Below are 26,784 nucleotides of genomic sequence, written 5' to 3'. Positions count from 1 at the left end.
CAAGAAATAGATAGATATAGGTAGCTCTTCATGGGTATTCATAAGGTATTAGATAGCAAAAGAAAAGCCTCTGAAGGAGTTAGCAAATACTCTGTGGAAAATGTATGGGAAGGAATGAAGAAAAATTAAGATGCATATGTATGAAAATTTGTGAAAGAGTTTTGATCATCTCAAGTAGATGTATTGTACTTATAGACAAGATTGTGGAGCCATTGAAATATCGATGCATCTCACTTAGGTTGAATAATGATCCAAAAAATGGTATTTTATAAATATAAAGAATATTGATGCTTATTATATTAACATTACATATTATTAACCACTAATCAAAAATTAACTATTACATGGATCTGATTAACATATAGCAAAGAATTTTTATTACTCATATAGGATTACTCTAGTATCTATAATATGTCTGCAAATCAATTTTGTGTACTGTAGCACTAAAGCTAAAATTCAATTTGAAAGAACAAGTGATATAGAAAACATAAGAAGGAAAGACTGGAGTTCTGATGTGGTGTGCAAATGACTGTCTCATAACCTTTCTCAGAGTGATGCACAGATTAGAGATTTCAAAGTCCAAGAGTACATTATTTGATCTACCGTATAAACACATTCATGATATAGGAAATTCTTTATTCTTGGATTTTATTGATGAATAATATAAATGAAATAATACAAATGCAAAATACAGATTAAAAAACCAATGTAAAATGACACCAAACTGAATGTTTAAGGCAAGTTCTATTTTTGGTAGTAAAGAGCTTTGAATTATTTAGATAATTTTTGGAATATTTAATTACCAACTTTGAATTATTGTTCACATCAATTGGTCTGACCTAGTGCCTAAATTTCAGTTATTTCAAATATTTTGAAAGTATGCTAAAATTATCTGTTTTCATTTACTTAGTAATTACCATATATTATTTACTTTGCATCTCAAAATGGTATCATCTTTGACAATTAGATTTTTAAAATAATATTTTATAAAGTGTGCATATGCATTAATCTCAATAATGAATGGACTTTTGATTCTATGAGAACAGGAGGTAAGAAAAACAGTAGTGATAAATTTACCTTTTACATTCTTGTAGTACTATTTTTTTATGTAGACCTTTGATACAGATGTTTATATACTGAGACATGTGTGAGGCCAGAAGAGTTTGGTGAGGTTTTTTTTTTTTTTTTGGTTTGTTTTTCCCCTTTGTAGAAGAATCATTCTGACTGATAAAAGAACATCTGTTGAACTTGAAGTGCTGGCAATTGAAAAATCTAGATGTTTGAAACACTTCATCTGATATGTTGTTTGTTTTGTTTTTTTTTTAATTTAAAGCTGCACTTCTGCCTGTCATATAAGAATATTTTCAGTATTTCAACAGCTAAGTACAATGTTGGTAGTCACAATATATAATTAATTTGAAAGAAGTCATGCATGGAGAAAGAAGTATCTTAGTTTCTTGGATGCATGTTATGTGCACTTATATAGACATGTAAAATATATTCGTGAGTGTAATTTAATTTGCTCTATCCAATGTAATGTTTGCATTTATATGATTTGCAGATTATTAAATGAGGAAAATAAAGCACTTTTAATAATGCATATATTCTCCAAGTTAGCATTTGCACAGAAAATCAAAAATGAAAACAATATACCCATTTAATGGTTTAATAGTTACTTTTAAATAGTTTAGAATGATGGCTTTTATATAATAATGAAATGCATTCTAGAAAAATTTGAGGGAAGAAAATGAAGAAACAAGAGAAAAGTATGAAATTTTAATGTACTCTAGAAAGATACTGCCCTAAAATATAAATTTGCTTTGAAAATTTTCTTTCCTTAGAGAAACAACTCAATTTCTCTTTCTGCTGAGAAGCAAGTATGGCACTAATGCCAAGGTAGTTATCAAGACAATAGAACTTTTGGGTAATCCTCCTTCTCTGGATATCTTGTCATGTGTTTTCTGTACATGATCCATTTATGTAGGAGATCTTGGAATTCTTTTTCTTCCTGTTATTTATATTTTGTAGAAGAAAGGATTACCTGGAAATGAACACAAAGTGTCATGGTCAGAATAGAGGCAAAATATGATAGAAAACTTTTCAAAATGTTGTTTTTGAGGATATCAGTTTTTAATTGAATAAATTTGATTAATGTAGTACTGAATATGTAAGTATGGTAATGAAGTACAGTTAAAGATATATGTGATTAGTAGTGTCTGATCTCTCAAACCATTTATCTTAATTTTTATGTTGACACTGATGAAAGGATATGGCTTCTACTCTAAACAAATTTATTTTGAGAGAATTTCATTTCTGATTATTTAACTAGGAGAGTAAATATCATTTTTATATTCTCACCAAAAGTAAAATATTGCTGAAGGGTCTTGCTACTTTGTCCTCACCCAATTCCCAAAAAGACAGAGTACAGTCTTCTTATTCCAGACTTCAAGAAGCTGAAATGCTGGCCTTCAGATGAGTTATGTTGAGTCAAATCAGTTATCCCTTACTTTTCTTTTTTTGCAATATGTACTCTGCCATTTTGTTTTTAACTCTGTGCCTCAGGAAAAAGTTTTAGAGGTTCAGAAATGGTAACTTTTCAAATTTCAATACTTTTCCATTATTTATTCCTTCCTGGGGCATAAACAGAAATTAAATTGTTATGGAAACTACATTTCTATCAGCACGAGGTAAATGCATATTCTGTACTTAAAACATACAACCTTCATTAATGTAGTTGGCTCAAGAGGCTACATAGATATGTGCAAATAATAAATTTCTAAATATATGTATAAGTAGACTATATATAAATGTATATGCACATATGCCCATACACAGATATGAGAACATGTGCTCTGAATATAAAGTCAATAAACGGTAGAGTTCAGTGAAAACTTTAAGAACCTGAATACCTTGGTGAGTTCCCTATTAAGGACACTGAATATCTCAATTGCTTACTCATTTCTTTAAAAAATCTTGCCAACTAGTTAATTTATCTGCTCAGCTTGTCAGTAGATACTGAAAAGAAGCAGGAAAGAGTTGAGATTGTCCTTGTTTGGTTAACAAATTTCCCTGCAAAACATCTCCCCAAACCCCCAGGAGCTATGCTGATGTCACATCCGTTGCCCAGGTTTCCATACCTCTCCCAGCAGTTACTCCTCATTTCTCTCTCTTTTTCCCTCTCCCCCCAACCCTCCCTTTCCCTCTCTATTTCTCTCTCTTTTTCTTTTATTCCCCCTTGGGTGAAAACTTTTTCAGTGGGCTAGCTGGTTAGCTGTGAGGGAAGAGAAGGAGCAGTGGGTTGGAGGAGCTTCAGCACCACGGGCAGCGCCTGCTGCAGCCTTGCCCATCCCGCTAAGCTCCTGGACTCCCAGCTCTGAGGATGCCTGCGGAATGATCACCCCCCAGGGCGGCTGCTGCTGCTGGTGTTGCTGTTGCTGCTGCTGCTGCTGCTGCCGCTGCTATTGCTGCTGCTGCCCAGTTCCTGCTGGTACTGCTTCTGCTACCGCCACTGCTGCTGCTCCTTCCACTCGGATTCTGACTGGCAGGCAGAAAGTGCAACTGACAGGAGAAGGGTCCCTGCAGTGAAAGTGGAGTATCTGAAGAGAGTAAAGAGGAAAAGAAACCCAGAGCAGAATGCAGGCGCCGTCCAACCTCCTCAACCTTCTCCTGCTTTCTTTGCTGGCTGGATTGGATCCTTCCAAGGTATGAACAATATTCTTTTCTATTTTAAATGAATGCACAGTGTTTGGGCTTTTTTTTTTTTTTAATGCCTGAAGGACAGTACCTCAAGCTATCTTCTCTTACCCGTCTTACCTTTACAGTATGGCAGATGGCAAGTTTACCTACTCAAGGAACAGCACTGCAAGGTAGACTCAGTCTAGGGGATAGGGGTGGAGGAGAAGGGAAGGGGAGTGAATATTGTGTATCTGTGTAGTGGGCAATGCGGATCTCTGGGGAATTTAGCTTTTTTTTTTTTCCCTCCAAAGGCTTTGTGTGCTCTTCCGTGTTCTGACAGGCAACAGTGGAGTTTACAGTTGAAATAATATTAATTGTAAACATGCATTAAAATATTAAGACTGCTTGCCCCTTTGTTTAAAGTGGAGAAGCATATTTCCAGCTGAGCCTGGTCAATAACACTCCCATAGCAGACATGCTGCAGTTTGTGTCCAAAACATTTGGGATGCTGCTTGTAATACACAAGGCAGAGCAGCATGGTTGAACTCTGTCATTGCCTAGAGCTGATTTGGGGAGAGAGGATCTTTTCTTGTGTGTTGTTTGTTTGTTGCCTTTCCACTACAAAAAGAATGGCATGAAGGAGGGCATGGAAGAGAGATTTTGAAAGGTTGAAGAAGTTCTGGTTTCCAGTGTTAAGGAGTAGGAAGATAATCAAACTATGACAGAAAAAAGAATGATGACTGTCTTCATGGCTTTTAAACTCAGAAAAATGCCCATTCCTAGCTAACAGGAAAACCGGGGGGTGGGGGGTACTCTAGCAAAAAGGCAGAAAGCATGAAGAAATATTTCCATTGGTGAATGCGGCAAGTCATGATGAGAGTCAGATATCCTGAGAGATTCAGTATTTTGAAAATCATTATCTAGAGTAAGAAGTGAGATGTCAAGAGAGGCAGAGCCAAAGACACTACTTATTAGCTAGGTATCATTGTGTTTGTTTTTTATTTGCTCTTTGCCTAAAGGTAATTTAATGTAATCAGTTGGACTAGAGAGGCTAAAATGTTATAGGGGGCCTAAGGTTGTATATTAAACTCAAAAATCTTGCATTGTTTATATCATCTGGGCAGTGTGGAGAAATTAAGGTTCATTCAAAATTAAGTAAAAATTAGATTTTGCTAAATACAATTCTATACTTTAAGAGGCAATATTTCAAGGCCTTGCAAATCCAGTGTTCAGAACAAACTTGAAATATATATATATATGCTAGTAATAATTTGTGTACACTTTTAAAAATTATTTCAGTTTAATGGGAACACACATCTCCCCCTTTTAACTAATAGTTACACTACTTTTGTCATTGCCTCCAGATGTTTGTGAATGCCTTCTTAATTATTTTAGTGATGTGGTTTGCATATTAAGCAGTATTTATATAAAGTTTCCACTTTATAAAATAAGTTTTCCCATGGGAAAAATATTGAGTTTGTTTTGATACTACACACAACTTAAAATATTTATTTGGAAGTTAGGAATTAAAGATTTTTCCTAAAAGAGAAATAGTTTACCTATATCCTTTAAAGCAAAATTAAAAAAAAAAAACTATCAAAACAATCTCCTTAGATAAAGAGTTTTGAAATTTCTGTAGAAAAATATCCATACCAATAAATCCAAGAACTAATAAATACAAGCTGCCTGCAAAATATAAATTATTTTAAATCATTTAAAATTTTAAAATAGTTTTGTTTATTTAAAATAAGTTTAGTACTTATTAATAAAAACTACATGCTCAAAATTCACAGATATTATCTGGAAATTTTCCTTTTCATGTAAAATAATTTATAGAGAACTTAGTTCAAACTAATTTCTCCTTGAATTCAAAGTACTTTATGAACTCAGAAGTACTACATTCATATATTATTGCTATCATTAGCAATATGCCAATTAATTAATATCAATATCCTCTAAAATCAGCTCTTAAAAGGACTCTCACATAACCCATCATTAATTAGGAATGTATCACTAAACATTCAATGTTATTGAACTTTTATATTTCACTATGATTATTTGGGACCTCAAAACTCAGTGATTAAAAAGGGGAAGAGGCATATATTAACTTTTTCAAATGGTCTTTATGGCCTTCTAGAAACTGCAGTACACTGTGAAAGGAACAGAAAAATGGCATTGAAAATGTTCATTTCACTCGATTTTATATTATAAAAGTATAGCAAACTTAAACTAAGGCTTCCTGAAATAAGACAAAGAAGTGATCTTGTTCTGTTTATCAAACCATAGTCTGAATCCAAAGTATGATAGCACTTGGAGCTAAACACAAATCATTATTGAACCCTCAAAGTGATAATAGATCAGGTTCCACACTGAGCATGGACAATCAAGTTTACCGTTTGTACTTGGCTTTAAAAATGTGGATGGCAAGTTCTTTTTTCAGGGGAAATTTTGCAGACTGATATTAGAATCTAAATATGCATGTTAACCAAGAGGAAATGCTGAGTATAATACTCAGACAGTTCCCATATTAAGAATGGAGGTAATCCTTGATGGACAAAAGGTTTGGATAAAAATCTCAAAGACAATCCTGTTCTCCTTTTACCTTCAATTATATTAACACTGACCATAAATACATTATCATGTTTTAAACTGGAGTTCCAAAACTTTAGTCAGCTATAGCCAACCCAGTTAACTAATCATTTTTTATACTCAACATGATGGTAAATGTGCATGGATATATATGTATACATAGGGTTCATCAATTTGGACAGAAAAAGCACAAGAGGTATATATTTTCTAATTTCATGCTTAGAGAACTGACTGATTTCTCACTATGATTTTATTAAAACCAAATCTGCCAGCAATCTAAAATCGTTTCATAACTAATCAATTATTGTTACTTATAGAGAGGCAATAAATATTTACCTTTATAGCTATTTCTCATGTGATTATAAGCTCACCTTGATTATATGATGCTTTATAAGGTGTTTAAGTATCGCCATCTCATGGTAAGAACTGTTACTTGAAAAATCTGAGGTGGAATTTGGAATTCAAAGAAATGCCAAGGATTTTATATCCAAAGATAATTCATCATGTAGATGAATTTATTTTGAGCATTGACACACTTTCGCTTTTTTTGTTCCTTTAGTATGTCAGAATATTGGCACAACTACTGTTCTTAAGTAAAAGAAGACAGCACACCATTAATTAATTATTTGGATTTTTCTGACAGATCATCAATTTTTCTACCACTAAAATTATTAAAATCTATGTTCTCTTAATTACAGCCTAATTAGCTGTTTCTATTTCTATTTGGAAAACACATTATAGTGTTCCATCAACCTCTTCTTACTCCACCCCACCCCACCATAGCAGACTTCAGTTTAGTTTCATTCCTAATGGAGTGTCAGCTTCATGGGCAAAGTGCCAAACCACGTTCAAGTAACATAAGCTAAAGATCTAAAAAGCTTACAGGAAATCAGTTACTTGCTCCAGTGTCATATAGAAGGAACTACACAAACTTTGAAGTTCCTAAGAGTTACTGCTAGATGGCATCTCTGTGCTTCTTAACTGAAATCTTGATGTTTAGTAATGACCTTGATAGTACAGAGTCTGAACTTATCACAAGGCTCATTTTGGGCAGGCCCATCATTTGATCACTAACAAAATAATCTCTCCCATGAATGAGAACCTCACATTTTACTGCTCAGGAAGTTTGATCTATGTACAAAGCAGGAGATGAATGCTGCAGTACAGGTGGAAAAAGAACATTGGGAGTTGATGTCAGATTTCTGGGTTTTATTCTGAGGATAAGGGAAAGGGAATTGTGGTTAAAATGGTTGACCCTAAGAGACTCAGACATCGCAGTTTTTGCTGATCTTTAGTATAGTTCTTCAAGTATTACATAGAAGAGAATAATCTTGTGGAGAAGTAATACTTGTATTGAGGACAATATCATGGTCTTATTATCTTGATATGTATTGAGAAATCAATCACCATAAACTCTGGGTCTTCCAACAAACCTGAAGCATAACAGTGATGCTGTAATAGCTTCCATATGCATCCAATTTTTCTTCCTGTCAAAAGCATATCTCCAAATTAGAACCATTAACCTATGAGAGATATTTGACTTAATGTGATAGAAACACAATTCAAGCATTTCAGCAACTATCAGATTTTTGTTTCTTCACCTAACTTTATATCACATGGACAGTGCCATAGGTTATTAAATAGCTACTGGTAATAAGCAGGGTTACTGAAACCATAAAAGAAGCTTATATAAATCTAGTGAAAATATTTATTTTGATGAAGCTCACTCTTTCCCTTGAAAGATAATTCAAAAAGTATAGGATTACTATCAAACACTCTGGAAGCAATGCCAGTCTATGTAGTTTAAATATGTATATTCATTTGTTACATTAAAGCTATGTAAATTAGCCTACACTAATTTTGCAAGATCCTTGAAATCACAGAAGTGACTCAAAAAGAAACAAATAAAAGTAATGGTAACATGCAGAAAAAAGTCCTTTATCATTGAATGATAGATCTAGAATAAGAAGGGACCACAAAAGCCAGGTAGTCCACTACCCATATTTTTTCTAGATTATGCAACTGAAACCCAGAGAATTTAAGTGACTTGATCAAAGTCATACAAGTAACAAGCATCAGAAAGCAATTTTTAGTTTTGTCTTCTGATCCTAGATCTAGTTCAATTTCCACCTGATCATATTGGCTAGGATGTCCTATTAATGCATTGCTCTTGTGTTTTGTGAAAATAAAAATTTTCCCATAGTTGTTTCATATTCTCTTTTCCTCTTCTGCCCTTTCCACCAAAAAAAACCATATAACATTAGGTATACATAAAAGTAATAACCTCTACTTTGCATATCTAAGAAAGATGAGAATAGCACTGACTTAAATTTCATCATAATTTTTAGTATGATTCCTAATGAGGTTTGGGTATTTTATCTCTTGAATTGATGAAAAATTGTTTGTCCTTTTTCTAGAGAAAGGAAGTTGAACATGAAGGTAGAGAGTTTAGTCCAAAAATAGATAAATACAATAGGTCCATATGGTAAAAATAAAAGTATTTGATAACCACATCAATATTGTGACAACTTTATGAAGGCCAGATAGTTCTATTCATTTTCCTTGGGAAATAATGAGTCCCCTTCATTAGAAATCCATAAACAAAGAATTGATGACTTCTTTGGAGATATTTTATTAAGAAGTTCTTCTTTTGGGATAGACTGGACTAGATGACCTATGAATCACTGAAATGAGATGGAAAGAACCTCAAAAGTCACCCAAGTAAACCCTTTCATTTAATAAATTAGGAAACTATAACACAGGGATATTAAATGACTTCCACAATTCACAGAGAAAAAACACAGAAGAGGCAAGATTTGAATGAACATCAACCCAGCTCTTAGATTCTAAGTTTCTGTGATATCAGTCTGAAGCTCTTATATTATATTATCACCAAAACCTCCCTGAGTCCTAGGGAAATAGGAATTGTTTTTACCTCTAATTTCCCTTTACTTTTATATATATTTTTAATTTCAAGGTCCCACTCTTTTTCTTCTTTAGAGGTCCCAGGCAGTTATTTCCTCAATCCTCTTTCATTATCAAAACTTCTTTTCAGAAAAGGATACAATAAGTAAGTTTCAAATTCATGTCTAACTGCTCTAGCACCTAGAATGATGTCGCTATGTTTATGCATAAGTTTTAATAACTAACTTTTAACCAAAGGATTGGTTTTTCTAACTTTAAGTGCATATTTTATGTACTAATTTATATACATTTTCCCCTATGAGAACGTAAACTCCCTCAGTCCAGGAATTTTTGTTTCATTAGGTCTCAGCACTGTAGTTCATAGCAGATATTAAGAGATTTGTTGTTGCTGTACATTTATTTCATTTGTATCTGATTCTTTGTGAACTCATTTGTTTGTTTGTTTGTTTTGGCAAAGATACTGAAGTAGTTTGTAATTTCTTTCTCAATCTCATTTTATAAATAAGGATAGTGAAGAAAACAGTTTATGTGACTTACCTAGGGTCATATGGCTGTTAAATGTCTGAGGCTTTGATATTTGAGTTCACATCTTTCTGACTCTAGGACCAGCACCCTATCTACTGTGCCACCTAGCTAACCCTAACAAGAGATTAAAAAATGTTTATTGATATTTTTCGGTATTGATTGGTAAATTACACATATATGCATATATATATATACACACATATATATACCCATAAACTTATATGTACATGTATACATTGGGACTTGATTAACCTCTTGAATTAAACGAAATTTAATTGATATGAAAGACTACATTATATCTAAGAAAGACTTATACTTTATAAAACTTATTTACAACTAGATTATGTGATGAGGGAGAAAGATTTCTTGAGTTAGGGCAGGAAAAAATCAGCTTTCCATTCAATTAAATTCAACATTTATTAATGGCTAATATCTGAAAAGCAATCCTACAGATCTTCTTAATGAGGCAAGATTTTCCTTGAAAAAAATAGAACTCATACTCAGATTCATAGGTAAAATTTAGAAATATCTAGCTTCTAATAAAAATGTTATACCATCCCAATAAAACATGATAACTCTAAGTTAATAATTAATCAAGCATTTTAAATGAATGAATAAAAATTATTTCAATCTGCTGCAGAGAAAATATTTATCACTTTCATCGTATGCTCAATTTCTTAATTTTCCTTGCTATTCACTAACTGAATTCACCAAATTTTATAGAATTTACAATAGTGATATTAAGAGCACAAAAAGGTGATTAGGTCCATTTGATTTAGATATTCAGCTGTTAGGTATATAGCTTTAAGGACATCAAATATAGACACAAAGTCTTCATATACATTCAAACATCCACAGAAGGACTTTTTTGTAGTAGCAAGGAAAAGTTCAGCAAAGTAGATGCACATAAATTAAGAACTAAATGAGTTTTGCTTAATTAAAATAATGAAATATAATTACACTGTAAGAAACAATGAATATGAGTTTAGAAAATCATGGGAAGACATGTAAACTGATGCAAGGTGAAGCAACTAGAGCCAAGGAAATAATATATGCAATAGATACAGCCACATAGTTGGAAAGAACAAAAGGGGGGAATAACAATCTGAACACTAATTATATGATTAGTCTTCTTTCCTGCAAAAAGAATGGGGTTTCTTTCCCGTTCATGAGGAGGTAAGGGACTAAGGGAATGGGCATCTAAAGTAATGGGATATTGTGTAGATAGTCAGATTTGGTTAAAAATTGATTAATTTTGCTGAAATAATTTTTTCTTTTATCTTTTTCATACTTTGTTAGAAGGGGCATTAAAGGAATATATTTGGAAAAGAAGGTGATATTAAAAAAACCCTCAACCTTTTTCAAAGAACAGATAAACAAAAAAGAGGAGATAGCCAAAACCAGAACATAGTTAATGGATAACAATACTAGACAAAAATCCAGTTGCTTTTTAATAAACTCAATGATATGCTATTGGCATAGTAACTCAAGTTTATAAGATTCCTTAAAGAGTTAATGTGTCTTTTGAAAATTCATAGCTTCTAGACAAGAGAAATGCCTAAAGTTGGGCTCAATATTCAAAATTTAATAGTTATCCCAAAATATTTCATTAAATCCCCAAACAGGGACTCATGAAGCTCATTTCTCTCTATTTATCATGTTGACAAACATATATGCAAAAAACACAAAGCACACTCCTTCTGGTGCTTTCATTAGCATTACATAATCATTATGAAGATATATAAAATATAATCATTTTCATGCTTTGTAATGTAGATTCCATTCTAAAATGAAAAACAGACATTAAAATATACAAATTTCCATATCATAAATCAAAAAGTATACTACCTGGAAGGCACCCTAATTGCAACTAAAAGTCATGGAGAAAATGTACATAATATACATATTATGTTGATTACTATAGAAGCCAGAAGTGGAAAAATATTGATTAGAAATAATTAAAGTGAACTGGTTGCCACATATTTTTTAAATGACCATCAAAGGTAAATATAAATAAAACACAATAACATTTCTCAGGTTTTAAAAAGTTATCTCAGTAGAGAGGGAACATCATTATGGAGGTCGTATATAGATCACAGTTCTTATTCATTAAAGAGGGATTTTAAATATATTTTTTTACTAGCAAAGATGTGTGTATACATTAAGAGCTCCTTTATTTTCTGCTCAATCCAGGAACACTCATGGGAAGACCATTATATTCTCATCCAGAAATGTTGGCAGAGTGGAAAAGTGATGCGGATATGAATATACAGATAGCAACAATACTATGATATTTTTATGTAATAAAATTAGTTATGAATGGACTTTGTTAGAGTGAATTCTAGTAGGACTTACTAGCTGTTTGTTAAATCAGAATCAGTATTGGGGATCCCTCTCTGTATGAAATCTTAGAAATCATCTTGATCTCATGAACTTTATAGATAGGGAAAGTGAAATAATTGAATTGAAACTGGAATCCTTTTACTTAGTGATCTCACTTCCCATGTTAGCTTAGTCATCAGTATTGTTCTAAATTAGATACTCATTTTGTCTATAGAAAACCATTGGAAGTATTTACCTTTTGGTTGGCATACTAGACAATAAGAAAGGTCAGGGAGAAGGAATGTGGGGGTAGGAGGGCTAAAATATTAAAATATAAAAGAATTGAATGGAAAAAAACCCAAAAATTTGGGAACTCTGTATGTAAGGAGTTTGTACCTTGAAAGGTTTATTCTAATATTTTATTTGTGAAATTATTAGGATTAAGATTATATAGTCCGAGTGCAAGTTGTCTTTTGGGGCCTGGTGGCCAACATTTTGCTGTAAATTAACCTAACTCTATATAGAGTTAAAGGTCAATATTCTTTTTTACACAAGCTATTATTTCTTTTAATGATCAGTGGGGTACTGGGCAGGCTGAATAATGTAAACACTGACTTTTTCTGAAGAAAGAGATTTCTTGACAATCAGAAAGGACATAGAGTTTTAAGTAAATTGATAGCCTAGTACAAGAATATAAATTTACTCTTAAATGACTTCTCTAAATTAAGAATATAACCTTTGACAGTAACCCTAAGGTTATATATATATATATATATATATATATGTACACACACACATACACACACACACACACACATATATATATATATATATATATATATATATATATATAAAGTTATAAATGTGTAACTATAAGCCTGAAAATTTACTACTAATTGATGCCTTTCTTAGGCTCACCTATAAGCCTGAGCAACATACCTTCACATTCCTTCTCCCTGGCTTATCTTGTTAGACCAGGGTGTCAACAAAAAGGGGAAGCCTTTCAATGATGTTCTATAGATATGATTCAAAACAAAACTGATTACTAAGCCAATATAGATTCATGACATGGGAGATGAGACCACTAAATAAAATAATTCATTATTTCAATTTATATAAATATTTTTTCTTATCTATAAAGTTCATGAGAACAAGATGATTTCTAAGATTTCATACAGATATGAACACATGATTTTGATTCTGACTTAACAAACAGCTAATAAGCCCTATTAGGATTCACTCTGAAGAGGGCAGCTGGCTAGCTCAGTGGACTGAGAGCCAGGTCTAAAGATGGGAGATCCTAGATTCAAATCTGGCTTCATACACTTCCTAGTTGTGTGACTGTGGACAAATCACTTAAGCTCCATTGCCTAGTCTGTACCAATCTTCTGCCTTGGAACCAATATATAACGTTGATTCTAGGGTGGAAGGTAAGGGTTAAAAAAAAGAATTCACTCTGAAAAAGTCCATTAATCACTTCTATCTTTACATTAAAAATTAAAATAGTATTGTTGCTATCCTGTATGTTCATATACCTATTCTTCTTCCTCTCTGACAACATTTCTGGAACAAAATATAGTGTTCATCCCATGAGGGTTACTGTATTGAGAAGAAAAGGAGCTCTTCACCTGCAAGGACACCTGAGCCTCCGATGTTGCTACTATTCTTCATTAGCTGAATAAAAGAAAATAGTCTTCTCATCCATTATTTGCAAGGAAGGAAAAATGAGGAAAGCATAAAATTCAAGAAAGTTCAGAAGACCTTTTCACTACCACTGCTCCTAAACTAGTAAGGATACATCATTATGTTCTTTCTTGCAAGAGCCTGAATATTCTTGGTCCCCAGTGATAACTGGAGCTAATATGTGGTATATTTCAAGATATATGAAGAATTCTAGGGACAGTGGAGGTACTTCTCTTCCCTCACTGCCCCTCTCAATACCCACAAAGATCTTACTTTTGAATCAAGGATGCTCAGTCCTACACCCAAGAACTATTAGTTTGTGTGTGTGTGTGTGTGTGTGTGTGTGTGTGTGTGTGTGTGTTTCCTGTTTGGGGCTAAGCAGGGGAGATACACCTTATACTCTTCATCTGAAATAACCCAAAGAAAATAAGGCAATAATGAAAAGATTGTCAGATTTGGCTAGGTAGATAGACTTCTAATAAGTAATAAGTAAAGTTGCATTAGATAACCTGCCATTGCCTGAGGCTATACCATTGAAGGAAGTAGACTCTGAATGGAGAAACATTGAAAGACTATTGTCAGGGTGGTACCTTCCTTAAATTCATCTGAACAGTGAGGACTTTATTTACCCAAAGCAACAAATAAAGATCATCTACTAAGGTATAGAGAAAGCTTCTTAACTTTTTCAATAGTAACATCCATCAAATCACAGATACTTGGATTAATGAGGTACTATAATCCCTTAACTTTGGGGAGGAGAAAGGTACATGCTACTTTGATAATGGCATGAATCCTAATAGTCACTTTAAAATCACCCCATTCTTGTTTTTAAACATTCACAATTTATCCTGTGGCAAAGCAGGATAAGGGCATGACCAGTATCAGAGCCAAACTATTACAAGGAAAAATGTTTGTCAAACGGATCATATGGATATTTAGACAAAAAAAACACATCCACTGGGTGACTGCATTGGCATCTGACTTGTAAATCCCAGGCTTTTTATAGCTGTTCAATATGTCCAACTATGACACCTAGTTTAAATCCTCCTTAAAGCTGGGGGAGATGATAAAGGAGACGAGAAGAAAAGAAAGAATCAGGAATGAGGAAAAGACAGTGAATAGCAGGGTGAGCAGTGAAAGCAGAAGTAAAGGTTAGAGAAAAGAGGAGAGAGGATAAAGGAGAGAGAAGAAAATGAGCAGTGAGGAAAAGGAGAAAATAAATAGTAACTGAGATAGTGAAAGAAGGAGAGAAGGGGAAGGAGAGAAATACACCAGCAAGGCATTTTAATCTGAAAAAAGTTCCAGTGCAGAACGCCACACAGCACAAATCTGATTTCCTCAAGCTCCATAATTCTTTATAAATTTAAACTTCTCTCTGTAGCTTTACTTCTCATAGTCTTTTTTCTCCTCATTATCCCTCCTCCTCCTCTTTCTGCTGCTTCTCCTCCTCTTCCATAAAGTCCTTGACCCCAAACTGTCTGCTTCTAGATCATTCTTGCTGAAGCTGCCCATTCTAAAGCAAGTCCACCTGGGCAAACCATGTGTTTTCACTCCCTCCCCTTCTGTTTCACTGCAGGCCATGAAGATGACCAAACAGAACGTGAAAAAAAGCATGCTGGAATAAAAGAAAATATATGTCATACTTAACTTGTGGAAATGGGTCAGCCACTGAGATTAAGCTTTGAGAGGAAGTTATTTGTATTTCAGTTACCTGTCAAAAATAATGTTACATTTTCAGTAAAATCTATCATGGATTTTCCCAGAAACACATTTTTCTTCGAAACAAAGAAGGGATAATTTAAAGTATATTTCATGCCATTTGGGGCCCATTAAACCATTAGACATTACTCTCCTTTCTTTGGTCAAGTCAACTTTCCTTCTTGCTGTTCTCATTCAGTACATTCCATCTTTTATCTTGATGCCAATGCAGAGGCTATTCCCCACGACAGAAATGCCCTTCATTCTCACTTTTTACTCTTAAAACCTCTAGTTTCTTTTTAAACTCAGCTCAAAGGACACCTTTTCCATGAAATCCTTACTGATTCCATTGGAGCATTCATCAGTCAATACTATTAGTACCATCTCCTCAAAATTATCTTCTATTTGTTTTTCACATGGATATATATATATATATATACACATATATATGTTGTATCTCCCAATAAAGTATGTTCTCTTTTGTCTTTGTATTCCTTATTATAGTAATTGATGAAAAAAGACACCTAATGGATGCTTGCTTGTTGATTTAGATACTAGCCTTTCCTCTTCCTCCTCCTCTTATTCTACAAATGTTTGACAAATTATTTTGGAAAGCAAAGAAAACTTCATTCAGTCTTATATATTCACCTCTAATCATAGAGAACTCAGTCTTATGGAAATGACATTAAAAGTTTTGGTGGGAGTATGAAGTCATGACCTTATACTTATGGGATATGGCAGGGTCAAAGAAAATAAATGGATTTTAAGACCTCTTTTCAGGGACTTGGAAATCTTGGACAGATTGTGAATGTCATGATCTACAAAGATTATTAGTCTTAGAAGAGATGACAATAGACTACAAAGACATAAAAGCATCTAATAATCTATGAAAGACTAGTTGTGCATCCCAATACTGGGTGGGAAAGTTAGCATCATCTCATCTCCAAAGCATGCCCATTTTCATCTCAGCTTTTCGTTTTGTTGGCAATAACTTTAAAAGACTTCATGCTTATAACACTTTTTTATTTGATCCTCCTCTTTCTTTTTTGTTCCATTTCATAAATGGTTCATTACTTTTACTTCCTTATTTGAGGTGATACAATAAATTCATGCTTTAAAATCATCTTCTGGAATCACCTGAAATGGGTTGAATGTCTTATTAAAACAGCATAATGGAAATAAAGGTACTCAGGTCTCTAAAGATATCCTAATTAAATATTAAATGTGCACAAAAGTGCCAGACAAAAGATTTGGAAAATTAAAAGCAAATATAGGATAAAGGAGGAATTTCCACTCAGTTAATGTCTTTTTTATAAACCTTATTCACATAGAATAGGCATGGCAAAAAATCTCATAATTAACTCCTGTAATGTCAATGCTCATGGGTGAGGAATGTCAGTAAGAAAACTGTTAAATCTACAGAAATGAGGAACAACATAGGGGCTAACCTTGGAAAACCCAGCTGTCTCCAAAGAGAAAATGTCAGCTAAAATGCTATTTATAGAATGATTTTCCAACATGCATTGATTTAGGGAGTTTTAACACTAGGAGTTCCCAAGACAAATTAAATCACAGTTTTGAATGAAAATATATAATATGAATACAATTTTAATCAAAAGAATGTGTGAAGTAATGGATAGAGAACTCGGAGTCAGGATGACCAGTATTTAAGTACTTATTCTGACTACTAATGGCCAAGTAACCTTGGAACAGGTATTTAATTTCTCTGAGCTCTCAGAAGATTTGTAAGGTTGTAAGTCACAGAGAAGATACCATCAAGCATTAGTAAAGGAAGTTTATGCAAATGAGGTTTCCTTATGCTAATCAAATTTAGATATAATCCCAATGCCCATTATATACAAAAATATATGCCTACATGTAAGTTTAGAAATGGTTTTTTGATGTGCAAGTTCCATCCTAAGGACTGTATACTCAGAATTCTCCTGGACATTTTCAGATACTTCAGGGACATGGCAAGTAAGTTGTTAGGATTTGTGGCAATAAGGAATATTCTGGCTGAGTCTAGCCATGTAGTGGTGACTCAGTGGTGAAAGGGTTCTGTGCTTTGATATGAAAAAGGTAATATCTGTTATTTGCCTCTGAGCTGGAATAACTGAAGACATATTTAGACACTGTTGTGTTTTTATCATCAATACTATCTTTTTTTGGCCTCCAATCTTGTCAAGGATGTTTCATGCCACTTGTAGGAACAAGAAGGAGAAAGATAACTTTCCCTTTTCTCCATTTAGGGGCCATGGGAAACAGCCAGGACATTTTTAATTTCTAAACTCTGCAATGGCCAATTCACCATGTTCCTGGAATCTCCAGAAACTTCCGGAGAAACTCTGGATGCACAGTCCATAGGATGGATGCTATAAGCCAATTTAACCTCTACTACAGATAAACAGTCCTATTTAATAGCTAATGGACAGAAAGATAAAACATACAGATGTATATCACTAAAACAGGGAAGCAAGGAAACAGGGAAGCTCTATCCTTTGAAGCCTTGAGTATAATTAGTAAATGGATGAATTCCAGGTGGCAAGATTCATAGAAATCAAGTATCAGGATTGGAAATGTTGATTTATTGACACCAAAATGACATTTATTGGATTATTATCTTTTAAAATGCTACCACTGGGGGCAGCTGGATGGCTCAGTGGATTGAGAGTCAGGCCTAGAGATGGGAGGTCCTGGGTTCAAAGCTGGTACCAGACACTTTCTAGCTGTTTGACCCTGAGCAAGTCACTTAACCCCCATTGCCTAGCCCTTACCACTCTTCTGCCTTAGAACCAATACATAGTATTGACTCTTAAGATGGAAGGTAAGGTTTTTTTTTTAATAATTAAAAAAAAATAAAATGCCACCACTTCTGGGAATGTTGCAGAGCTCTGTTATTGCTTATAAAATTGGATTATCTTTGAGTCAATCCCCTGATAGTGGGCATCCATAGTGGGAATTATTTTAGTTTCCTCCTTTTTGTTAGTGTGAATAATTGTAGTATAAAACATGCAGAAATATTTTCTAATGGTTTTAAAAATATTTTTATTATTTATTTTTTATTTAGTGTGTGTGATATATGCTACCCTTTAAACATGTTGAGAGCTAAACAGAAGACTTACTATAAAATGACTCTGCTTTGACTATCTTGCTCTCTAAAAGCACTCCAGGGATGAACAGGATGAATTGGATAGAGAATAGTGAAATTCATGCAGAAGAGCTAGTTTTTGCAAAGTAAGGCTGCAATATGGGTAGTAGAGATTTGGGACTAAGAGATCAAGTGGATGGAACAGATTAATAATTTACTTATGTTATTCCTTGTTGGCATTATAACTTCATAATGTCTCTGTCAATCAAAGCAAGATGACTTGAAGGGAAAGTATTTAGTCTAACAGAAAAGGAAGTAGATATTTAAGCATTGTGAAAGAAATAAGTGGACATAATTGTAGAAAGGCTGTGTTGAATGATGGATAGAGAATCAGAACTATATCATAAATTCCTGATTTTAAATTCTACCCTTTAAACATAAGTGGCTTTAGGATTCTAGTCAAGTCAATTATCTTCTTAGTCCCATCCCCACCTTCAACCCTGCTTGTCAAGAAATCCTCTAAAACTGTTAAAGAAGTGTTTGCCTACATTGTTAAAATGAGTTTTCTTACAGGGTGTGAACTATACCAGTACAGTCTGGTTAAAACACTATAGCATAGCGTGAGCAGATTAATGTGATTGAAGTTGCCACAAAAGATTTTTCTGTACATTGAAGCTGGTATCACCTCACAGATATATTGTATCACTTCAAGTTCATTAACAGGAAGAACAATAATTATATTCATCCATCTGTATCCTATTTATCCTCCCTTGGTTACCTCAACTCATTTTGTAATAAGCTCTCCTTTTTCACTTCAGAAACAATGACCAAACTAATAGAGTAGCCATAAGCTTTTCTTCCTTTTTTTTAAACTCAAATTTAATATCAAGGACTTAAGATTGTCATTGTGTTGCTCAATTCATTAGGGCTTATTTTTTAATATCATCCATGGAAAAAATACAAATTTGTACCATTTATTAGTTCCTCCATAACGTCTGAAATTGCTATCATCTTCTATGAGACTTAATGAAAATAAATGTTTGTAAATTTGTTCTTACAAATGAATTCAACCTCAATATCCCCCATGTCAATTTTGCATTGTGTAACAGATAAATTAGTTTATAGTATAAAAAAAGTATTATATTTTAGAGGTTTATTAAAGATTATTAGAAATCAAGGATAAAGAAATACAAAATAAGAAAAGCATGTGCCTAGGGCACATTAGCGCATTCACAGCCACTTACTATATCTTGCATGCCAGGTAGAGAGACCCGTGTGCTTAGAAGTGGAAGAAGAGACCCAAGTAGGCTTTACAGCCAGTTTAAATACAAATTGTGATCTCACCCAGGTGGGAATCTCAGGTGAGATTATCAGGAATTCTGGGAAGTATCAAGGACTTCTGGGGATTGAAGTCTAGGGTTCAAATCTCCATTTTACATTCCCCCTTTGATCATTATTGGGAACCAAATTTCCCCAAAAGCATCATGAAAACATAATCAATTTAAAGATTATAATAATTTGAGGATAAGAGGAAAAAAGAAGAAAACCAATGATTGCTAGATGTGTTGACAAAAAAACAGTTGGGGGCAGTCCCCTTTTACATGAAAGTATACATACAAATAAATGTTCAATCAACCACACCCAAAGTTCATTCTTGATCTTCTCGTGCAGCTTGTGGTCTGGAGGCATCTTCATGGTGTCTTCTCCAAAAAGTTTAGTTTCTGGATTCAGAGAGGTAGCATGTTTCTTAACCTAAAATTCTTCTCATAAGGAATTTAAACTTTACAATTTAAAATAATAATATTTTTACATTCCCCCCTTAAAGTGAGTGATTGAAAAACACAGGGATCATTTAGGGATGCATGGCTGAGTTATGAGGTATATGAATCAATTGGCAAGAGAAATTAAAAAGACATCAGAAAAATCCAAATAAAAAAAGATAATTTCTGGATGAAAATAGAGACTATCAAATTCATATGTGTAAAAATTCTAAGTAAAGGAAAAATAAATCTATAACAGATCCTTGAATCAGGGCCCAATTAAAATGATATAAGCAAGTAAGCATTTACCCAGTCAATAACCAGGACTACAGAAAGTATTGCCACACTATGAAAGACAGAAAAGGGACTAGATTATAGGAGCCAGTTAGGAGCCAAATTTGAGATACTCATCTGTATGTATTTTCACAAATAGTGTGGATACAAGGAAGGTGCCTAGGGCACATTAGCACATTTAGCGCTAATGTTAAGCGTCACAACCTTGAGTCTTCACACTAGGTTCAAGTCCTTTGTATTGGTTTAGAAATGCATTAATCCTTCCTGGATTGGTTTTTTCTTTTTTTTTTTACCTGTATGCTCTTTTGGCTAAATTCAGGTTTAGCTTTGTGCTTTTTTAACCCTGTGCAATGACCCTTTTGTATATCGTGTCCTGGAATCAGACAGAATCATTAAGCAAGGTCCCATTAATTTTTTTAAACAATTAGTGGCATCATTTTTATAGTCTCAACCTTTTGGGGCATGCATTGACATTATAGCAATGTATTTTAAACTTATATTACTGCAAAATAAAAAAATGTTAAAGAAAATCTTAATACTGGTGACATGTGCTTCAAATATAAAATGGAGAGAAAAATAAAAGACTGAAATAATATATTGCACATGCAAGAAAAATATAATAACAAAATAAATTTTAAATTCAAAAATATAGCTTATAATCATTGATACACCATGTCAGCTAAGGAAATATAGAATACAAAGCTTTCTCACCAAAAATGAGATGCATTTCCTCTTCATATCTGGCCATGATCCACTGTGAGTAAAAGCAAATGAGTTTCACAAACAGTTTTTTTTTATATAAAGAACAGTAGTACAAATATGTAGGTATCAATATCCCCAAAATTCTCAGTAGCCCAAGTAATTACAATAGCAAACAAAACCACTATCATTTTTACATGAGTCTGCTTTATGGCATTTAAAGAAAATGGATACTTGTATATTTCTCAACAAAGTAGAACTTATTTGGGTCTAGAAAATCATCAAGAATTCTAGGGATCATTACAAAAAAAATTTGGCAGAGGAGTCTAGGAAAAACCCAAACTCTGTACTGTTGATGTTGTGTAAGGTGAGCTGAAGAGTTATAAATGAGAGATGCTCTTCTTTGGGGAGTGCTCCAGGGGTACTATATTCTCTGGGATTAACTTCCCAGCTCCTTGGTATGAGACTGTGATATCCCAACCAAAATGACCAGAGATTGTTAAAAAAATCTTAAAAAATGTCTAAGGACCCCTTAAAATCAATTTGAGATATTTAGCTCATTACATTTTCCAAAGGTTGTTATACAATTGTAGCAATGTTCTGATGAAGTCCATCTATCCTCTATGTGACAATTTACAAAATTAAAACAGAAAAAGGGCTGTTTTTATATAGGGTTATTCAATAATATTTGTTCAGTATAGTTAGAGGGGAAAAGCAACAGAATATAACAATATTAAAACCTCAGTACATTAAAATGATCCAGTGTAATAGAATAGTATTGAATGCATTAATATATGAACTTAAAATCAACAAAATTAAGTCTTAAAACAATCAGTAAAATGCAATAAAATACAGAGATTTTTATAAAACATTGGAATCTGAAATGCCTTAAAAATATAACCTCCAGTCTCTTTAAAGTTAGTTGTTTTTTTTTTTTAAATTATCCATTTAGATGCCTATTGTCAGAAGGCAGAAAATTGGTAAGGGGTAGGCAATGGGGGTTAAATGAACTGCCCAGGGCCATACCGCCAGGAAGTGTCTGAGTCCAGATTAGAACCCAGGACCTCCCATCTCTAGGCCTGGCTCTCAATCCATTGAGCCACTGAGCTGCCTCCCTATAGTGTGATTGGGTTATTGGAATCTCAAATTGGGCCAAAGAATTGCAGGGAGCTGAATTTTTCCCTTGAAGTAACAGAATCAGTGCACTCAAAAGATATCTTTTGAAATACCCCATGCTTGTAATCAACTCACTGTTTGGAAAAGTCTCTTCTTTCTTCTCATTCTCCCCCCCTGTGGTCCTCTGCCCCCAGTCCATGAGGAGGCTAATTGTAGCCTAAAGAAAGAACACCCCCGTTTTTACGAGATGGTTTGTGGTCCTGAAGAAATTGGAGCATCTACCAGCAGCAATCTGACTCAGAGCCTGGAGATCAGCTGGACTGGGTCCAGGTGGGTCAGGATCAGGAGAGCTATCTGGGTCTGGATTGCAAGAGCGCAGAAGCAGGCAGCAGGAGCCGGGCCCCAGGCAAGCAGGCAGGAGTGAGCTGAGTCAAGAGGCTTTGCTAAAAAACCTTGGAGAAATGTGGCTTAGAAATCATTATCTAGGCTATCTTTTTGAAAATTTTTTTGAAAAGTTCTCATCCAATCTAGTAGTTGCCATTAACTGTAACAGTTAAATTAGTTTCTAGTAAAAAAAGTATTATATTTTAGAGGTTTATTAAAGATTAATAGAAATCAAGGATAAAGAAATATAAAATAAGAAAAGCACATCCCTAGGGCACATTAGCCCATTCACAGCCATTTACTACATCTTGCATGCCAGGTAGAGAGACCCGTGTGCTTAGAAGTGAAAGAAGAGACCCAAGTAGGTGTTACAGTCAGTTTAAATACAAATTGTGATCTTACCCAGTTGGGAATCTCAGGTGAGATTATAGGGAATTCTGGGAAGTACCAAGGACTTCTGGGGATTGAAGTCTAGGATTCAAATCTCCATTTTTACAATTGTAGTCAAACCTCAATATTTTCATCACTAAATTCTTTTTTTTTAATAATTATCCTTACTTTTTTTGGAATTTCTGGAATCTCTTACTAATATTCCTCCATTAATCAAGGACAGTCCAGCAATCATTATGACATTAAAGAAGCAAAATAGATTGCCAAATGCTATAAAATCATCAATTTATTGCCCTTTCAAAAATATAGACATTCTCATTATAATCTGTATTACTGTATATCCAAAAAAGTATTTAACTTCTAAAAAATATAAGGAGGAAAAACACAGTATAAGATGTATTTTCAAAAATGTCAAAATGTAATAATAATGCATTTGTATAACTTTATAATTAGTAAAGAAATTTCAGAAATATTGTTTCCCTTGATATGTACAGTAAACTTAGACAATGTAGTTTTATCCCTGATTTACAAACAAATATACTTTTCATTCCATTAGTGAGGTTCTGTGGCAATGGGAAGCATGATGGCACAATGGAAAGGCTATTATATTTGGAGTTGGAAAGTTGGATTTAAATTCTAGGTTTTCTACTTTACTCCCTTTGTGAATTTATGCAATTAAAATAGCATCTCTGGGCTTTAAATTCCTTAATAATAAAATCAGGAGTTTGTACTACATGATCTCTGAGGTACCCTCCAGTCATTGATTCATGATGTCATGGCACCATCTCATGCCATTCACTAAAGCTAGAAAGTGACATACATATTTGACTATTCTTTCAATATATGAGGCTCCTAATCATGTCCTAATTATGGAAATAAAGTGCTGTTGGTGTAATAGACACATTGCTGAAGTTGGGTTGGAACTGGGTTCTAGTCCTAGACCTTCGACTAAGTAGTCATGTTACTTTCAGCTAGTCTTTTGATTTCTCTGTGGTTTTCTATATCTCTCAAATGATGGAACTGGATTTTAGTGCCATCCAAAGTCCTTTCTCATTCTAAGATTCTAAAATTGGTTCTGTGCATTCCCTCATAATCTAATTCATGAATGCTTTGTTTGACCTTCTCTCGTGTGCTTTTCATTCAATTTCAAAGATTTCTGAATAATACGAGTCTATCATTTTAGTTATGTTGTGCAGAAATGATAATCGTCTTCAGAATAATTTTCAGCTAGGTAATTATAATTAGTGAACAAGATGTTTTTTTAGAGTCAAGAAGAGTGCAGTACTCTTTGGCGACTATTGTTAACATTCTTCTCTTTCATTTGATTTTAAAGCTCAATTTGGAAATAGAAACATTCGGGATTCAAAACTATCACCACAGGTTAGAACAGAGGACTGATTTCCAATAGGGATAAGCATAAAGTCTTACATTTAAATTAAAAAAATAAACTTTACAATTCCATGTAGCAGAGGCAAGGCTAGATAGTTTGACTGAAAAATCTGAGGGCTAGTGTTAGTGGTAGAGTCAGCAGTGTAATTTGGAAGGTACATAAAGGGGAATAGCTCTAGGTATAAAAAAGGAATAGTCAAATTAATATTCTGATGTGGTCAGACAGCATTTGGAGTATTGTGCTGAGTACTTGAGAAGGAAATATTTTAAGTTCCAAAGCATACAGAGGAAGGCAACCAGAATAATTAAAGGCCTGGAGCTCAAGCCAAAGGAAGATAGATTGAAGTATATGAGAATGTTTAGACTGCAAAAAGATAAGAATTATTAAGGATATATTAGCGATCTTTAATAATTGGAAGAGTTTAGGCCTAAAGACCAGAGATCCTGGGTTCAAATCTGGCCTCAGACATTGAGGGAGATCTAGCCTCAGTGGGCAGGCACCCCCCCTACCCCCCCTAAGAGAAAAAGAAGTTGGAAATGAGGGAGATCAAAATTGAAAGTTGCCCTGAGAAATTCAGCCAGGAAAAATGCCAAGGCGCCACAGACTGATAAGCTTCTAACAGGAGCTTATGCTGGGGCCATCCAAGGTCCCTGATAAAACTTCAGCACCGAGACCCCAGGTGCAAAAAGCAACTTTCAACAAAGGTTATTCATGAAAAAGTATTTAAACCCCAGCCTGTCAAAAGCAATTTGGAACTCTGATGGTAGAGGTTCCCACTGATGTGTGTATCAGTTTTCCCAATAAAGGCTTTCTCCTTGCTTGATTATATTGCCCATGGACTTCCTTGGTGGTGGGTGAAAACCCAGATCTTAACAACACTTCCTAGGTGTGTGACCCTGGGCAAGTCACTTAATTCCAGTTGTCTAGCTCTTATTGCTTTTCTGCCTTGGAGCAGAAAGTATCAATTCTAAGATAGAAGGCAAAGGTTTTTAAAAAATAATAACTGGGAGGGTTAGTATTTAGAAGAGAATTTCATTTAGCCTCACAGAAGCATACTAAGGAGTAACAGGTAGAAGTTACAAAAAGACAAACATAGTCTTGATACTGAGAAACAAAATAGTGCTATGGAAAATTGGAATCAGCTACCTTTGGAGATCTTACAAAAGCTGCTAACCTACTTGTAGATTATGTCACAGATGGGATATTTTTTTTCTGATAGTTTAACTTGATATTCACTTTATGATTCTAGAAAAGGCCAGAATTTCAATGCCTTAATATTGGAATATTCATATAATCATAGATTCTTTGGGTTGAACAAAAAACCTTTGAATATCAATCTACCCACTCAGAAACAATTTTAAAGCTCCTCCACAAAGGCACCATCTCCATTTTGCTTAACAAAACAGCGAGGTGATGCAGTGAATAGAGCACTGGGCTTAGCATCAGAAAGACTCATCTTCCTGAATTCAAATATACTTACTAGCCATGTGATCCTGGCAAATCTCTTTACTCTGCCTCAGTTCATCATCTGAAAATGAGCTAGAGAAGGAAATGGCAAACTAGTTCAATTTCTCTGCCTAAAAATTCCCAAAATGGGTCAGAAGAGTCAGATAAGACTGAACAATGACTGAACAGGAACATATTTTGCTCAAGTTCCTCCAGTAACAGAGAACTTTCCTTTTATTAAAACAGTTTATTCTCTTGCTATGTAGTATAGCTATTGATGGTGTTGATTTGAAGTCTCTCTTCTATGTAAATAAAGCTCTATCTTCCTAAAACTTCCATGTATTGGCCCCAGTTCAGACCTCAAAAGCTACATCAAATAATTTAAAGTCTCTCATATCTTTAAAAGCTGAGTTACACTTTGGGTGAAGAATTAAAGGAACCAAAGAAATTCATCTACCAATTAGATAAAAGCTACAGTCATTGTATTTATTATTAATAATAATCATAACAAAATAAAAATAACATAATAAAAATAAAAAACTTGACTAATCAGCAAGCATTTATGAATCACCTATTATGTGCCAGAAACTGTGCTGCATTGGGACTACAAAGAAAAGAAGTGAAATTATCCCTGCCCTAGAGGAAATTGCAATGTTGCTGGGGATGACAATATGTAAAAATGCAAAAATAGTTCTATGATTATAATGAGGAGGAGGAAGAGGAAGAGGAGGAAGATGACTGATAATAATTTACACAGTGTTATAAGGATTGTTCTGAATTTATCTTTATAGGATTTGGTA

General features: G+C 33.9%; 1 protein-coding gene across 1 annotated transcript in view; it reads left to right on the top strand.

The window, feature by feature from the left end:
• Positions 1-2,228: 2,228 nt before the first annotated feature.
• The window catches only part of OLFM3 (olfactomedin 3), a 275,485-nt gene continuing 250,929 nt past the window's right edge, over positions 2,229-26,784 (top strand). The window contains exon 1 of the mRNA XM_007485040.3: positions 2,229-3,702. Coding sequence (XP_007485102.1) covers positions 3,634-3,702 — 69 coding nt within the window. The 5' untranslated portion in view covers positions 2,229-3,633. The remainder of the gene's footprint in view (positions 3,703-26,784) is intronic.

The sequence above is a fragment of the Monodelphis domestica genome, chromosome 2 (genome assembly GCF_027887165.1).
Source record: "Monodelphis domestica isolate mMonDom1 chromosome 2, mMonDom1.pri, whole genome shotgun sequence".
NCBI lineage: Eukaryota > Metazoa > Chordata > Mammalia > Didelphimorphia > Didelphidae > Monodelphis > Monodelphis domestica.
This window is presented reverse-complemented; position numbering and strand designations above follow the sequence as displayed.